This window comes from Moschus berezovskii, chromosome X (assembly GCF_049115385.1).
Source record: "Moschus berezovskii isolate FMDL1 chromosome X, NW_MosBer_1.0, whole genome shotgun sequence".
NCBI classification, from domain to species: domain Eukaryota; kingdom Metazoa; phylum Chordata; class Mammalia; order Artiodactyla; family Moschidae; genus Moschus; species Moschus berezovskii.
The window spans coordinates 120,993,355-121,012,445 of record NC_142488.1 but is presented as its reverse complement, the minus strand read 5'-3'; the positions used below and the strand labels follow the sequence as shown (position 1 = coordinate 121,012,445).

The following is a 19,091-nucleotide window of genomic DNA, read 5'->3' as shown; positions in this document are numbered from 1 at the left end:
CCACCGAGAGCAGAGATACAGAAAGCTCTGTACTAGTCTAATGGCTTTCTTTGATGCAGGTTCCTGTACAGATAAGGGAACACACTGGCATGGAAATATTTAGATTTCATTCATGGATCCAATGTTGTCTCCCGATGCACTTGCAGAGAAGCCAGATCCTGTCCAGCAATTTGATCAAAATAGCCAAAATATATTAATACCTTGTAGGACAGAATGTAGATCAATTGGGCTCATCAATCATTTCCATGAACAGCTTACTATGAATCTGTTAAAAAAAAAAAACTACTGTGACATGGCTAAGTTTTATACTAATTCCTTGGGTAGCTAATGTTATGCATAGCACACCTATGTTTCAGAGGACAACCCTCAAGAACAGAACACACAGCCCTCTGGACACGGGCATTTTGAGGTGTCTGATAGCTGCTATAGGCAGGTTTACATGATCCGTCACCACCCCCTGCTTGTCCACATGACCAAACAGCCATCTCTGAGAGCCGGCTAGCCAGACTCAGCCTTGGGATACTGTCGCCCTGTATGATGAAGTGTTTGCAGGTTCACATGGGAAACGAACTTGTGACTTTGATTTCATCTACACTTGCTCAGTCACTGGCCAAAGTGAACAGAGACCAGTGAAAACAGCAGGCTCAAGAGATACTTCGAGGATGCACAGAACGAGAAGAAAGATGGTGCTGACAGCTGGGCAACAAGAACAGCAACCAGCCCCATATCTTAGCAGCCATCAGTTACTCATTTTGTGATTCCTTCATATGTCACCCTTCAAACTGCTGACTGATCTGAAATTCTTTTAATTAATAAATCTTCATTTGTTATTTCTTGCAGTCATATAAACTCAATGATGGTACCTATAAGTGTCAACTGCCATTTATTCATTCATCTGTCTATACACCTCATGAATGTTTATTGAGAGCTAGGTGCTAAAACTACCCCAGATTTCCTGGATTTCTTTAGAGATATATATTCATGCACACATGATGGTCATTACTCTTTTCTGATTATAGTTTTTATTCATTTTAGAAGTTTTTAAACATATATAAAATTATAAAGGTACCTATAATTATACCATCCAGAGATATTCACTGTTACTTTCCTTTATCTGTTTTCTTCATTTAATATTATATTGTGCTATTTTCCTATGTCATTAAGCTTTCTTCAAAAACATGAGTTGTAAAGGTTGCATGTTTTTCAACATGAGTATATAATATTTTAACCATTTTTCTATAGTTGTACATTTGTTATTTCCAATTTCTCACTGTTACAATACCACTTCAAACACCCTTGTGTATAAATCTTTGTCAGGCTGCCCAGGTGGCTCAGTGGTAAAGAATCCACCTGCCAATGCAGGAGACATAGGAGATGTGGGTTCAGTCACTGGGTTGGGAAGATCCCCTGGAGGAGATAATGGCTACCCACTCCAGTATTCTTCCCTGGATAATCCCATGGATGGAGGAACCTGGTGGGCTACAATCCATAGGTTGCAAAGAGTTGGACATGACTGAATGACTGAACACGCATACAGCCATCAATCTTTGACATGTCTGTTAAATCACTCAGGATAAAATTCTCTGAAGTAGTATTACTAGGTCAAGGAGTATTAAACACTTATAAGAATTTTGATTCACTTCTGCTGGCATTTCTTGGAGGGTAATGTTTCCCTGGGGGCTTACCAGGTGCCTCAGTGGTAAAGAATCTGCCTGCCAATGCAGGAGATGTGCGTTCAATCCCTGGGTCAAGAAGATCCCCTGGAAAAGGAAATGGCAACCCACTCCAGTATTCTTGGCTGGGAAATCACATAAACAGAAGAGCCTGGTGGACTACGTTACACGGCATCACAAAGACTTTGACATGACTTAGCGAGTAAACAACTACAACAAAATGTTTCCCTAGGATATTTGCTACAAGAAGTCAAAAGTGAGCCATAAATGAACAGGTCACACTGATATGAATATCTCAAAGAAATGAATGTGCATGGCTTCCTGAAAGCATAATCCATACCAAGAGGGCTCATCAGTTATTTTGTGTTTACAAAAGAAAACCTATCGGTATGCTCTGCCACGGGGTTAATCTGCAAATCCAGAAATCTGGACTAATGAGACACAGCAGTTTAACAACCCCCCTCACAGGACAAAGGCATCCTTGATATAGCGCCATGTGATATAGATACCAATTTCAGAGTGTTTTCACTCTTAAAATCTTCTGAGGGAGTTGCTTTATGCAATACCATAAAATGCTAAGTAGGCATGAGAATATGAAAATACAATCACATGGAGCCAGGAGTCAGCTCTTGTTGCAGCTGAAGCCTCGAAGCCATAGTCTCACAGCCTGGCTGACCGGGAAAGATGTGTTCCACCTAACAGATCCACTGTGGCAGGCTGAAGTGTGGGAGGGCTTCACAGGCAACTAGGCAGCTGTATGTTCACTGGATTTCCAAGCTGTTGGGACCATAAGCTGCCATTGAGCTCAAAGAGCCCTCTCATGAAGAGTCCTAGAAATGACTGATGCAGCTGCTAAGGGTCTCAGAGTCTGTTTTAATGCACAAAGCAGCGCCTGTTTCTTTCAAATGCCTTCCACACAATGGGGCGGGCAGGATTCATTTGCTCCAAAGCACCAGAGGGACTAAAATCACACCAAGAACCTGGGGGATGGGGGGGGTCTCTATTTTTTAGGTTTACTTTCATTTGGTGTATGTTACCCAATAGTTTCACGATTGAATTATATTTCCCATTTACTATAATAAATCCATGGTGGTTCCAGTTCTGTCTTGATTGTGTTGGCATTACAGCACTAAAAGGATGGGGACTTCCCTGGTGGTCCAGTGGTTAAGATGCCGCACTTCCACTGCAGAGGGTGTGGATTCAATCCCTGGTTGGGGAACTAAGATCCTGCATGCTATGTGGTGCAGCCAAAAAAAAAAAATTCAGTAAAATTAATTTTTTAAAAGATGATGAACATGCTGAGATAACAGTCATTGGCCCAATAAAATGCCATGCTGTCTTATAAATGTGCTTTTATGATTCATAAAATTTGCAGATTTTCCCACTGAGCCATTCCACAAATACTAACGCACATCTTATGGAAAAGCAAACTGGTGTCATCTCAGAGGTGGTTTAACTGGTTAAGAAAACTGAACCAAGAAATTAGAGCTGAAGGCTATGAGGTTATTTCAAATGTGGAAAATGGGCTCATAATCCAAAATTCCAACTACCACCTTAAAATTATCAGGTCCCCTAGAAATCTTATGCAATGATGTGAATTGTTTTTCTTATTTACTAAATAAATGGGAGAGCCAAGGATGCATGAAGGGTGCTTATAATGAGTTAGGCACAGCCCCAAATGCAACTGAATTCTGATGCTGAGACACTGAATAGAGAGAAGAAATATCCTTTACTGAAATCTCAGGAGTTAAGATTAATGCAAGAAGCCATTCTCACGGAGAAGATATGATGGTATTTTTAAAAAGCAACTTTATCACTCTGACTTACATGCAATATTTTGATTGTGCTAGGCTAACGAAAATAGTATCCCCCAAGTTATATGTGTTAGTGGATATAAAAGTATTGATAAGCAGGTTCTTAGAAGTTTTATCACTCCTCCCATAAATTTGTTTACAAGCCTAACAGCATACTTCTTTGCATGACAGAAGAGAGGGTGAGAAGTCTAGTCACATGTCCAAATTGTTAAATTTGAAACTAGTGACATACATCTGTATCAATAACTCCAAGTTCTTCAATCAATAGTATAACAGACAAACAAGAGCACACCCCTGTGTGTATGGAGTGCTCACTTAGACTGGGGAAGAAGAGTGGGCGAGTGACGAAGCAGGTCATGGAGAAGAAAGGTCAACAAAGGAAAGATGAAGACAAATAAAGTGGAAAGCGGATAATAGGAAAATGATATATGTGCAGTCCCAGGTCTCCTGGAAAGAATTTAAAATATAGTATTAGAGTCAAGTGTCCAAGAGTGACCAACCACAACAACTATTGACCTTCTTTCTCCAGAGGTGCTATAAAGACACGGAATGAAATCGGTATTCTTTGCTGCTCACCTGCTGTAAACTTTAAGTGACCCTGGATAAGGACACGTCTAGCATGGTACCATAAGCATGGGCTCATGACCCAGACTGCCTGGGTTAGAATCCCAGCTCTGCTATTTTCTAGGATCAAACTATTTTGGCTTTCTGTGCCTGAGTTTCTCACCTGAAAAATAAGAATAGTACCTATCTTATAGGGTGACTGAAAGGATGTAAACAGATTTATAAACAGAATATACTTAAAACAGTGTCTCACACATAATAAAAGCTGTAAGAGTTAGCTATTACTATTATTATCTGAGTTGTCTTACACTCTACCTTCTCAAAAAAAAAGGTGGGGGGAGAAGGTGAAAATTTGTTCATCTTACACTCTGCAGATATTGAGTATCATTTTATCTCCTCAAACCTGAGGTTTCCTGATCAGAAATTTCAGTTGTTTCAAGCTTCACATTACTGGTTTAACATGATAGATTTGCTTATTCCAGAGGAAAATATCCGTGTGGTCATCTGGACTTAACATGAATCAGTCTGTAGTTTGTTACCAAGCAGCTTCATTGAAACACTTCACTAGTCATCCTAATCAAGATAAACCACATGCTGCATTTTTTAAGAGTTTTACTGAGAGATAATCTACATACTATAAATATCACCTGTTTAAAACATACAATTCAAAAATAAATAAATAAATAAAACATACAATTCAATATTTCTTAGTACATCCACAGCATTGTACAACCATCAGTTCAGTTCAGTCGCTCAGTTGTGTCTGACTCTTTGTGACCCCATGAATCACAGCATGCCAGGCCTCCCTGTCCATCACCAACTCCCGGAGTTCACTCAAACTCATGTCCATTGAATCGGTGATGCCATCCAGCCATCTCATTCTCTGTCGTCCCTTTCTCCTCCTGCCCCCAGTCCCTCCCAGCATCAGAGTCTTTCCAATGATAGTCAACTCTTCGCATGAGGTGGCCAAAGTATTGGAGTTTCAGCTTTAGCATCAGTCCTTCCAATGAATACCCAGGATTGATCTCCTTTAGAATGGACTGGTTGGATCTCCTTGCAGTCCATGGGACTCTTCAAGAGTGTTCTCCAACACCTCAATTCAAAACCATCAACTCTTCATCAATCAGCCTTCTTCACAGTCCAACTCTCACATCTGTACATGACCACTGGAAAAACCACAGCCTTGACTAGACGGACCTTTGTTGACAAAGTAATGTCTCTGCTTTTTAATATGCTATCTAGGTTGGTCATAACTTGCCTTCCAAGGCATAAGCGTCTTTTAATTTCATGGCTGCAATCAGCATCCGCAGTGATTTTGGAGCCCAAAATAATAAAGTCTGACACTGTTTCTACTGTTTCCCCATCTATTTCCCAAGAAGTGATGGGACCAGCTGCCATGATCTTTGTTTTCTGAATGTTGAGCTTCAAGCCAACTTTTTCACTCTCCTCTTTCACTTTCATCAAGAGGCTTTTTAGTTTCTCTTCACTTTCTGTCATAAGGGTGGTGTCAACTGCATATCTGAGGTTATTGATATTATTCCCAGCAATCTTGATTCCAGCTTGTGCTTCTTCCAGCCCAGCGTTCCTCATGATGTACTCTGCATAGAAGTTAAATAAGCAGGGTGACAATATACAACCTTGACGTACTCCTTTTCCTATTTGGAACCAATCTGTTGTTCCATGTCCAGTTCTAACTGTTGCTTCCTGTCCTGCATACAGTTCTCAAGAGGCAGGTCAGGTGGTCTGGTATTCCCATCTCTTTCAGAATTTTCCACAGTTTATTGTGATCCACACAGTCAAAGGCTTTGGCATAGTCAGTACAGCAGAAATAGATGTTTTTCTGAAACTCTCTTGCTTTCTCCATGATCCAGCGGATGTTGGCAATTTGATCTCTGGTGCCTCTGCCTTTTCTAAAACCTGCTTGAACATCTGGGAGTTCATGGTTCACATATTGCTGAAGCCTGGCTTGAAGAATTTTGAGCATGACTTTACTAGCGTGTGAGATGAAGTCTTAAAAATAAACAATGATAGCTAGTGGGAAGCTGCTGTATAATACTCACTCAGTGCTCTATGATGACCTAGAGAGGTGGGATCAGGGGAGGGAGCTTCAAAAGGGAAGGGATATATGTATAGTTACAGCTGATTTACTCTGTTGTATGGCAGAAACTAACACAACGTTGTAAAGCGATTATACTCCAATTAAAAATAAACAATAAACAATGAAGTATCATTATACACCTATAAGAATGACCAAAATCCAAAACACTAACACCAAAAGCTGGCAAGGATGTGGAGAAATAGGAACTCTCATTTATTGCTGGTGGGAATGCAAAATGGTAATGGCCACTTTGGAAGACAGTTTGGCAGTTTCTTACAAAACTAAACAGACCCTTCCCAGACTCTTCCCATACCATCCAGCAATTGCACTTCTTGACATTTAACCAAATGAGCTGAAAACTTGTGTCCACATAAAATCCTGCACATGAATATTTATAACAGCTTTGTTTGTAATTGCCAGAACTTGGAAGAAGCAACCAGGAGTCCTTCCACAGGTGAATGGATAGATACACTGTGGTATGTGCAGAAAGAAAAAAAGAGAAAATGAGCTGTAAGCCCATGAAAAGACATGGAGGAATCTTAAGTATATATTACTAAGTTAAAGAAGCCAATCTAAGAAGGCTACATACAGTATGATTCCAACTATATGACACTCTGGAAAAAGCAAAACCACAGAGACAATAAAAAGATTAGTCGATTGTGGGGGTTTGGAGGAGAAGGAAGAATGAATAGACAGAGCACAAAGGATTTTTAGGACAGTGACTCTCTACCATATGATACTATAATGGTGGATACATGTCATTAAATATTTGTCAAAACCCACAGGATGTATGACACTTAGAGTGAACCCTAATATAAATGGTGGATGTGAGGTGATAATGATGTGCCAATATAGATTCACTGACTCTAACAAATGAATCACCCTGATGAGGAATTTTGATGAGGGGGAAGCTGCACATTTTTAGGGGTAGGAGGTATGCAGGAAATCTCCACCCCTTCTACATGACTTTGCTATTAACCTAAAACTTCTCTAAAAAAATAGTCTGTTAAAGTTTATTTTGAAAAGGCAGTATTTTAACAAATAAGAAGGTACTTTGGGGTGGTAGAATGAGACAGAAAAGGAATCTGACAACTATGTGCTAGCCTCAAACCTGCCACAATCAGGCTATATGACTTAGGACACATTTTCTTAACTTTTCTGGACCTTATACATAAAGGGGAGTAGATCTCAGTGGATCCTAACCTGGTTTGGGTTGCTTCCTTCCAGGCTACCATCCACACCAGGGTTATCATCCTAAAAATCACAAGCTGGTTATATTATCCCCTATTTTCAGCTTCCTTTGCCTGCCTCCTCCAGGATAAAAGCCAAACTCTTTCTTAGGGATATATAGAGAGCCTTCATAATTTGACCCTTTTGGTAACGCTATAATTTCCTTTCATTCTAGCCCGTATTTCTTCACAAGTGCTTCTCAAAGTGTAATCTAAGGATCACCCACCATCGAATGCCTGTGACAAAAGCAAATACCTCTTCCCCACATAAGGTTAGAAGCTCAGGTGGTAGGACACAAGAATCTACATTTTTTGCAAGATCTTCAGGTGATTCTGCCTCACATGGCATTTGAAAACCAAAACCCTGTATTTTAGCCATGCTGAATGTGTCCCCCCCACCCCTCCCCCACCTGGAATGTCCTTCCCTGCCTTAATTTACATAGTAACATCCGCTTTTTAGCACAAATGGCACCTCTACTGTGAAGCCTTTAGCCTGGCCCCTAGGCAATGGACTGTTCCCTCCTCTGCTTCTACAGCGCTTAGTTCATTTGTCAGACAGTACTGTACATGGAACAACAGACTGGTTCCAAATAGGAAAAGGAGTACGCCAAGGTTGTATATTGTCACCCTGCTTATTTAACTTCTATGCAGAGTACAGCATGAGGAACGCTGGGCTGGAAGAAGCACAAGCTGGAATCAAGATTGCTGGGAGAAATATCAATAACCTTAGACATGCAGATGACACCACCCTTGTGGCAGAAAGTGAAGAGGAACTAAAAAGCCTCTTGAGGACAGTGAAAGAGGAGAGTGAAAAGGTTGGCTTGAAGCTCAGCATTCAGAAAACTAAGATCATGGCATCTGGTCCCATCACTTCTTGGGAAATAGATGGGGAAACAGTGTCAGACTTTATTTTTTGGGCTCCAAAATCACTGCGGGTGCTGATCGCAGCCATGAAATTAAAAGACGCTTGCTCCTTGGTAACATCTATTTCTGCTTCATTGACTATGCCAAAGCCTTTGACTGTGGGGATCACAATAAACTGTGGAAAATTCTGAAAGAGATGGGAATACCAGACCACCTCACCTGCCTCTTGAGAAACCTGTATGCAGGTCAGGAAGCAACAGTCAGAACTGGCCATGGAACAACAGACTGGTTCCAAATAGGAAAAGGAGTATGTCAAGGCTGTATATTGTCACCTTGCTTATTTAACTTATATGCAGAGTACATCATGAGGAATGCTGGGCTGGAAGAAGCACAAGCTGGAATCAAGATTGCTGGGAGAAATATCAATAACCTCAGATATGCAGATGACACCACCCTGATGGCAGAAAGTGAAGAGGAACTCAAAAGCCTCTTGATGAAACTGAAAGAGGAGAGTGAAAAGGTTGGCTTGAAGCTCAACATTCAGAAAACAAAGATCATGGCATCTGGGCCCATCACTTCATGGGAAATAGATGGAAAAACAGTGGAAACAGTGTCAGACTTTTTTTGGGGGGGCTCCAAAATCACTGCAGATACTGAGCGCAGCCATGAAATTAAAAGACACTTACTCCTTGGAAGGAAAGTTATGACCAACCTTGATAGTATATTAAAAAGCAGAGACATTACTTTGCCAACAAAGGTCCGTCTAGTCAAAGCTATGGTTTTTCCCGTGGTCATGTATGGATGTGAGAGTTGGACTGTGAAGAAAACTGATCGCCAAAGAATTGATGCTTTTGAACTGTGGTGTTGGAGAAGACTCTTGAGAGTCCCTCGTACTGAAAGGAGATCCAACCAGTCCATTCTAAGGGAGATCAATCCTGGGTGTTCATTGGAAGGACTGATACTAAAGCTGAAACTGCAATACTTTGGCCACCTCATGCGATGAGTTGACTCACTGGAAAGGACTCTGATGCTGGGAAAGGTTGGGGGCGGGAGGAGAAGGGGACGACAGAGAATGAGATGGCTGGATGGCATCACCGACTCTGTGGACATGAGTTTGAGTGAACTCCGGGAGTTGATGATGGACAGGGAGGCCTGGCGTGCTGTGATTCATGGGGTCGCGGAGAGTCGGGCACGACTGAGCGACTGAACTGAACTGAACTACTCCTTGGTAGGAAAGTTATGACCAACTTAGATAGTATTTTAAAAAGCAGAGACATTACTTTGCCAACAAATGTCCGTCTAGTCAAGGCTATGGTTTTTCCAGTGGTCATGTATGGATGTGAGAGTTGGACTGTGAAGAAAGCTGATCACTGAAGAATTGATGGTTTTGAACTGTGGTGCTGGAGAATTCTCTTGAGAGTCCCTTGGACTGCAAGGAGATCCAACCAGTCCATTCTAAAGGAGATCAGTCAGTCCTGGGTGTTCATTGGAAGGACTGATACTAAAGCTGAAACTCCAATATTTTGGCCACCTCATGCGACAAGTTGACTCACTGGAAAAGACTATGATGCTGGGAAGGATTGGGGGCGGGAGAAGAAGGGGACGACAGAGAATGAGATGGCTGGATGGCATCACCAACTCGATGGACATGACTTAGAGTGAACTCCGGGAGTTGGTGATGGACAGGGAGGCCTGGCGTGCTGTGATTCATGGGGTCACAAAGAGTCGGACATGACTGAGCGACTGAACTGGACTGAACTGAACTTAGTACCTATTGTACTTAGAATCTATTTACTTGTCTGTTTCTCCTTGGATGTGACCTCTAAAATAGTGATTATGTCTTAATATATTTTTACCTTCCCAGCATCTAGGACCTACTAGACATACAATAAATGTTTGCTGAACAAATAAATGGATGGATAAAGATGAAGAACAAAACTATTCCTTTTACAAGTATTTGAGTGCCTACAATGTATTAGATACTAATCTAGTATAAGAAAGTAGCCAGAAATTTTTGCCGGTAAGGCAATTAGAACCTTGGACACAGGGTTCTATTTTAAGCCTCTTTCAGCATTTTATCTGTAGAAACTGCCCAAATGATTCCCTTGTTTCTTCACTCTTTAGGTTAGAACCTAATTCACTCTTTAGGTTAGAACCACTTGTCTGATGTTTACAAGCGTGTGGCATTTGAGAATGAATGGCAGTGGGAAAGCACAATACACTTAGTCTGTTCCCATAAATGTGCTTTAAGAGTCCAGACTCAATTTTATAGTCACCTTATCTTTATCAATTTCCGGAGAATGTAACTTAAAGAGTTGGCAGATGAGAGAACAGCAAATGAAGACAAAGCCAAAGTGATTCTGTCAATAAATACTTTAATGAGAACTGAGGTCTGTAACATACATAGCAGTAACTGCCCTGGCCTATGCCTTTTGCTCTAGCCCAAGTCTGGGTCTAACAAACTACATTTAACCCACATTTGAAGAGAAGGCCATTTTGAGTATCACCCATCAGTATCCATCTTCACAGAAGATACCAATCCGGGGCCAGAGTCACAATGTTAATACTTCCTCTCAGGGAAAAGTTCACATGGCAACACAAACACATGAGCAATTTTGAACCATCCTATCATTCTTCCACCAGAAGGGCCTTGGGAGACCAATGGTTCAGTAAACACGTGATCAAAATACATTAGAACACAGAAAAAAAGGGGAAAGAGAATAGAAAGGTTGGCAGGGTTTGGCTCACATCCTTAGATTTGAAGCCTCTTGAGCTGCTCATATGTAATAAAAAACTGAAGAGTAAGTCATGGAAGATCACTGGAATGATACTGAAAGTTAAACCTGGTTATAAATTGTACACTGTATTCTCTTATTGTGATACTTACCTCTCTGCTATTCTAAGTTGTACTTGCTTAAAAGTCTTTTTAAAAACTACATCTGTCAAATCAAGCATGTGTTGAGTGCCCATCATGCACCCATTTTGACTGTTGGCATTTAGCAATATAAGCATATTAAAAGTCTAACATATTTCTATTCTTTAGGGGCAAATAGGCCACACACACACACATCCAAGTCACACACACACACACACACACACACACATCTAAGAACATCAACAACATAAAATTCAGTGCTAGAGTAACTGTTACAGACATTAGATGATCAGGAAGAGGAACGGAGACACTATCTCCCTCAACCTATAGACTCCACAAGGGCAGGGAATGACTTTTCAACCCTGCAGTGCTCACCACAATACAAACACCACCACACACGCCATCCAACTCATAGCTCTGTACACAGGAGGCACTCAAACACAGCTAAAGGAAGGAAAGTTACCCAGGAGGAAAGGGACCCCCTTTGGCTCTGGATTCCTTTGTTCTATGAGTATTTTCTGTCTTATTATTTCCCTAGCTACTCTGGTCCTATACTTAGGGGTAGGAAATGTGGACTACCGCAGCATAGACCTTCCTGTGGACACCTCATAGCAGGGTTTTCAAAACCTTCCTAGCCCCTTCCAGATTTGGCAGTATTTGTTGTTGTCTGTTTTAAAGAGGAAAAGAAACTTTGGCATTTCTTTTCTAATCCCTTTAGTTTGTATTAGACTCCTACTGAAAGCCATTTCTGTACTTAGTTCCATCTGCAATGGTCATCACTAGAACAGATTCTCATTTGCCTAAAAGGTTCCAATAATCAAAATTTTCCTTCCCATAGCCTCGAATTACCTGGGAGTTTGAAGCATATGCTTTCATTTTCATGTTCTAAAAGGATACAATGATGTTCCAGGGTCCAAGTCGAAGCCAGTTTGGCCAAAATCCTTTATAGAGTGCAAAAAAGCCCTCGTGTTTCCACATCTGAGGGAAAGATATAAAAAAAATAAGAGTGAATCCTCCTTACACTTTACATCTGACAATTACTGATATTATAGTAATCATCTTCCACACCCCTCCCCAACAACTTAGGATCCATGAATGGTCCTTTTTGCTATAGAAATACATTTTTAATTAGTATGGTATTCTAAATCCATCCACCCACTCATTCAACAAATATTTACTAAGCACCTCCAATATGCAAGATAATCTTCTCAGTGTTGGGATAAGAGTAATAATAGTAAACAAGAGAGAAAGTAGCTGTGGTAGCCAGCCTCCAAGATGGCCCCCGATGACAACCATCTCCAGTTATTCATACCCTTGTGTAGTCCCTCCCACAACATATCAGGATTGGTCTGTGTCACCAATAGCATATGGCAGTAGTTAACAATGCTATGCTATGCTATAAAAGATACTTTGCATTTAAGAAGGTTTTGCCTTGTTCTCTCTTGGATCATTTGCTCTGGAAGAAGCCAGCTGCCATATCATGAAGAGGGGCCCACGTGAGGGGAAACTAAGGCCTCTGGCCAACAGCCAGAGAGGAACAGAGACTTCCTGCTGACAACAACATGAGTGATCTTTGAAGTAGATGTCCCAGCATCAGTCAAGCCTTCAGATGATTATAGCCCTAGCTGACATCTGGACAGTTACCACATGAGAGAGCCTAAAGCTGAAATCATTCAGCAAAGCTGCTTCTTAATTTCTGATCCACAGAAATTGTGGATAATAAATGTATGATATATTAAGGCACTGAGCTTTGGAGTCATTTATTACACAGCCATAGATAACTTATATGGAGAAGGCAATGGTACCCCACTCCAGTACTCTTGCCTGGAAAATCCCATGGATGGAGGAGCCTGGTAGGCTGCAGTCCATGGGGTCACTAGGAGTTGGACATGACTGAGTGGCTTCACTTTCACTTTTCACTTTTATGCAATGGAGAAGGAAATGGCAAACCATTCCAGTATTCTCGCCTGGAAAACCCCAGGGACAGGGGAGCCTGGTGGGCTGCCATCTATGGGGTCGCACAGAGTTAGACACGACTGAAGCGACTTAGCAGCAGCAGCAGCAGATAACTTATACATTCTCTGCCCTCATAGAATGCACATGTGCATGTGTGTGCTCAATAGCTTCAGTCATGTCCAACTCTTTGTGACCCTATGGACTGTAGCCCGCCAGGCTCCTCTGTCCATGGGATTCTCCAGGCAAGAATACCGGAGTGGGTTGCCATGCCCTCCTCCAGGGAATCTTCCCGACCTAGGGACTGAACCGGCGTATCCTGTGTCTCCTTCATTGTAGTGGATTCTTTACACTGAGCTACCAGGGAAGTCCCATAGAATGTATACTCTAGTGGAACTGATGAATAAATATACAAATTAATAATATTATATTAAGAAATGATAAGTACTAATATGAAAACTAAAGCAGGGTAGGGGAATAGGGAATTGGGCAAGTCACTGTCCTTTCTGAGTCTGTTTCATCACTGCAAATTCTGCATATGTAATGCCATGGCTGACTTTATAGGAATGGCTGGAGGATTAGGTGAGGGACAACGTGAAATGTTTTGAATTTTAGTTTTCTGTTTTATATGATGGAGGTCCTACATATATCAACTGAGTGGTTATTAGAATTAAATGACAGATAATGCATACCAAAGGTCATAAATTGATGATGTGTGTTAAATTCAGTCAACAGAAACAGTTCCTGTTTAATGGATAAATATTAAGTAACTCCTGTGTATAAGATATCATGTTCTACATTGAAAAATGTTATTTTGCCCTCTCACTGGTGAAGTAAAACTCACCACTATACTAAAAAATGAATATATTTGGATAAAACAACAATATGAGAATCCAGACTTCTAAATATCCCCTATCCTATACTATAGATTAAGAAGTCTTGATATGATTATCCTTACTAATCATTTTTGAAGCAAATAGTAACATAAGGGCACTATTTATGAAAACACAGTGGTAATATTCTTGTCCCAATGGATCATCAGCAAATGCTAAAGGTCTCAGACCAAAATTTATGTTGGAAAATTGTGAAAATCGGGAAGTGGGCAATCGCGGTCCTAGAGAGGCATCATCTACCAAACTGCAAGCAGGTTCATTGCTAACCAAGACTTCTTGGGATTCTGGACAGTCGACATCCACCAGAGAAGGTGCGCTGGTTGTACACCCAGAAAACCTAGCGGCAAGGACCAGGGAGGCGATAAGTCACAGCGACCGTGCTCTCCAAACACCTGGTCACCTGACCTGCTCAGACCAGGGAAGGGCACAAAACGCAGGCCCAACCAAGGCGCCTTTGTGGAGTACCCGAGTACCTGAACCTGAGTGGCTCAGACCTGGGAAGTGCATGCAACCCAGGGCCCACCTCAGACAGTTCCCGGCAGAGCAAGCTAGAGCCTAAGCAGCATAGACAGGGAAAGCACACACACCATGTGTGGGGGCAAACCCAGTGTGGCCGAGACACTGCGAGCACTCCCCACAGACGCCAATGATATTTGTCTGGAGCGTTCCTCCCTCCCCACAGCACGATTGAACAAGTGAGCCTTTAAAAGTGTCCACCACCGCCCCCTAGTGTCAGGTCGGAAATCAGACACTGAAGAGACCAGCAAACAGAAGAAGCTAAAATAAACAGAGGGAACCACCTTGGAATTGACAGATGGAGAAGGCTTGAGGCTACTTCAAGAATAAGACTGAAAACCAGAGGCAGGAGGCTTAAGTAAAAATCCTGAGAACACCAGAGAACTCCTGACTCCAGGGAACATTAATCGATAGGAGCTCATCAAAAGCCTGCATACCTATGCTGAAACCAAGCACCACCCAAGGGCCAACAAGTTCTAGAGCAAGACATACCACACAAATTCTCCAGCAACACAGGAACATAGCCCTGAGCTTCAATACACAGGCTGCCCAAAGTCACTTCAAACCCACTGACATCTCATAACTCATCACTGGACACTTCATTGCACTCCAGAGAGAGGAAATCCAGCTCCACCCACCAGAACACCGACACAAACTTCCCTAACCAGGAAACCTTGACAAGCCACTGACATCTCATAACTCATTACTGGACACTTCATTGCACTCCAGAGAGAAGAAATCCAGGTCCACCCACCAGAACACCAACACAAGCTTCCCTAACCAAGAAACCTTGACAAGCCACCCATCCAACCCCACCCACAGCGAGGAAACTCCACAATAAAGAGAACTCCTCAAACTGCCAGAATACGGAAAAGCCACCCCAAACACAGCAATATAAGCAAGATGAAGAGGCAGAGAAATACTCAGCAGGTAAAGGAACAGGATAAATGCCCAGCAACCCAAACAAAAGAAGAGATAGGGAATCTACTCGATAAAGAATTCCAAATAATGATAGTGAAAATGATCCAAAATCTTGAAAACAAAATGGAGTTACAGATAAATAGCCTGGAGACAAGGATTGAGAAGATGCAGGAAAGGTTTAACAAGGACCTAGAAGAAACAAAAAAGTCAATATATAATGAATAATGCAATAAATGAGATCAAAAACACTCTGGAGGGAAACAACAGTAGAATAATGGAGGCAGAAGATAGGATAAGTGAGTTAGAAGATAGAATGGTAGAAATAAATGAAGCAGAGAGGAAAAAAGAAAAACGAATTAAAAGAAATGAGGACAATCTCAGAGACCTCTTGGACAATGTTAAACACCCTAACATTCAAATCATAGGAGTCCCAGAAGAAGACAAAAAGAAAGACCCTGAGAAAATACTTGAGATAATAGTTGACAACTTCCTAAAACGGGGAAGGAAATAATCACCCAAGTCCAAGAATCCCAGAGAGTCCCAAACAGGATAAACCCAAGGCGAAATATTCCAAGACACATATTAATCAAATTAACAAAGATCAAACACAAAGAACAAATATTAAAAGCAGAAAGGGAAAAACAACAAATAACACACAAGGGGATTCGCATAAGGATAACAGCTGATCTTTCAAGAGAAACTCTTCAGGCCAGGAGGGAATGGCAGGACATACTTAAAGTGGTGAAAGAAAATAACCTACAGCCCAGAGGGCTTGTCCCCGCAAGGATCTCATTCAAATATGAAGGAGAAATCAAAAGCTTTACAGACAAGCAAAAGCTGACAGAAATCAGCATCACCAAAACAGCTCTCCAACAAATGCTAAAGGACCTTCTCTAGACAGGAAACACAGAATGAGTGTATAAACTCGAACCCAAAACAATAAAGAAAATGGCAACAGGATCATACTTATCAATAATTACCTTAAACGTAAATGGGTTGAACGCCCCAACCAAAAGACAAAGGTTGGCTGAATGGATACAAAAACAAGACCCCTATATATGTTGTCTACAAGAGACCCACCTCAAAACAAGTGACACATACGGATTGAAAGTAAAGGGCTGGAAAAAGATATTCCACGCAAATAGAGATCAAAAGAAAGCAGGAGTAGCAATACTCATATCAGATAAAATAGACTTTAAGACAAAGGCTGTGAAAAGAGACAATGAAGGACACTATATAATGATCAAAGGCTCAACCCAAGAAGAAGATATAACTACAGGCCATTATCACTGATGAACATAAAATCCTTAACAAAATTCTAGCAATCAGAATCCAACAACACATTAAAAAGATCATACATCATGACCAAGTGGGCTTTATCCCAGGAATGCAAGGATTCTTCAATACCCGCAAATCAATCAATGTAATACACCATATTAACAAACTGAAAAATAAAAACCATATGATTATTTCAATAGACGCAGAGAAAGCCTTTGACAAAATTCAACATCCATTTATGATCAAAACCCTCCAGAAGGCGGGAACAGAAGGAACATTCCTCAATGTAATAAAAGCTATATATGACAAACCCACAGCAAACATTATCCTCAATGGTGAAAAATTGAAAGCGTTTCCCCTAAAGTCAGGAACAAGACAAGGGTGCCCACTCTCACCACTACTATTCAACATAGTTTTGGAAGTTTTGGCCACAGCAATCAGAGCAGAAAAAGACATAAAAGGAATTCAAATAGGAAAAGAAGAAGTAAAACTCTCACTGTTTGCAGATGACATGATCCTCTACACAGAAAACCTTATAGACTCTACCAGAAAATTACTAGAGCTAATCAATGAATATAGTAAAGTTGCAGGATATAAAATCAACATACAGAAATCCCTTGCATTCCTATACACTAATAATGAGAAAATAGAGAAATTAAAGAAACAATTCCATTCACCGTTGCAATGAAAAGAATAAAATACTTAGGAATATATCTACCTAAAGAAACAAAAGACCTATATATAGTAAACTATAAAACATTGGTGAAAGAAATCAGAGAGGACACTAATAGAGGGAGAAACATACCATGTTCATGGATTGTAAGAATAAATATTGCGAAAATGAATATATTACCTAAAGTAATTTATAAGTTCAATGCAATTCCTAACAAGCTACCAATGGTGTTTTTCACAGAGCTAGAACAAATAATCTCACAATTTGTATGGAACTACAAAAAGCCTCGCATAGCCAAATCAATCTTGAGAAAGAAGAATGGAGCTGGGGGAATCAACCTGGTGGACTTCAGGCTCTACTACAAAGCCACAGTCATCAAGACAGTATGGTACTGGCATAAAGACAGAAATATAGATCAATGGAACAAAATAGAAAGCCCAGAGATAAATCCATGCACCTATCGACACCTTATCTTTGACAAGGGAGGCAAGAATATTCAATGGAGAAAGGCAATCTCTTCAACAAGTGGTGCTGGGAAAACTGGTCAACCACTTGTAAAAGAATGAAACTAGAACACTCCCTAACACCATTCACAAAAATAAACTCAAAATGGATTAAAGATCTAAAGGTAAGACCAGAAACTATAAAACTCCTAGAGGAGAACATAGGCAAAACACTCTCCGACATAAGTCACAGCAGGATCCTCCATGACACACCTCACAGAATATTGGAAATAAAAGCAAAGGAGACTATAAGCAAGGTGAAAAGACAGCCTTCAGAATGGGAGAAAATATTAGCAAATGAAGCAATTGACAAAGGATTAATCTCGAAAATATACAAGCAACTCCTGCAGCTCAATTCCAGAAAAATAAACGACCCAATCAAAAAATGGGCCAAAGAACTAAACAGACATTTCTCCAAAGAAGACATACAGATGGCTAACAAACACATGAAAAGATGCTTAACATCACTCATTATCAGAGAAATGTCACTCATTATCAGAGAAATGCAGATCAAAACCACAGTGAGGTACCATTTCACGCCAGTCAGAATGGCTGCCATCCAAAAGTCTACAAGCAATAAATGCTGGAGAGGGTGTGAAGAAAAGGGAACCCCCTTACACTGTTGGTGGGAATGCAAACTAGTACAACCACTATGGAGAACAGTGTGGAGATTCCTCAAAAAACTGGAAATAGAATTGCCATACAAGCCAGCAATCCCACTCCTGGGCATACACACTGAGGAAACCAGAATTGAAAGAGACACGTGTACCCCAAAGTTCATCGCAGCACTGTTTATAATAGCCAGGACATGGAAGCAACCTAGATGTTCATCCGCAGATGAATGGATAAGAAAGCTGTGGTACATATACACAATGGAGTATTACTCAGCCATTAAAAAGAATACATTTGAATCAGTTCTAATGAGGTGGATGAAACTGGAGCCTATTATACAGAGTGAAGTAAGCCAGAAAGAAAAACACCAATACAGTATACTAACGCATATATATGGAATTTAGAAAGATGGTAACGATAACCCAGTATACGAGACAACAAAAGAGACATAGATGTATAGAACAATCATTTGGACTCTGTGGGAGAGGGCGAGGGTGGGATGATTTGGGAGAATGGCATTGAAACATGATATTATCATATTTGAAATGAATCGCCAGTTCAGGTTCGATGCATGAGACAGGATGCTCGTGGCTGGTGCACTGGGATGACCAAGAGGGATAGGATG

At 40.9% G+C, this 19,091-nt stretch overlaps 1 protein-coding gene across 3 annotated transcripts in view; it reads right to left on the bottom strand.

Moving 5' to 3' along the window:
- Positions 1-10,600: 10,600 nt before the first annotated feature.
- SLC25A14 (solute carrier family 25 member 14) overlaps positions 10,601-19,091 on the bottom strand; it is a 37,485-nt gene continuing 28,994 nt past the window's right edge. For all 3 annotated transcript variants that reach the window (XM_055393373.2, XM_088833739.1, XM_055393375.2), the window contains 2 exons: positions 12,015-12,095; positions 10,601-11,036 (listed from right to left, as the gene is read on the bottom strand). In XM_055393373.2, coding sequence (XP_055249348.1) covers positions 10,995-11,036; positions 12,015-12,095 — 123 coding nt within the window. In that variant the 3' untranslated portion in view covers positions 10,601-10,994. The remainder of the gene's footprint in view (positions 11,037-12,014; positions 12,096-19,091) is intronic.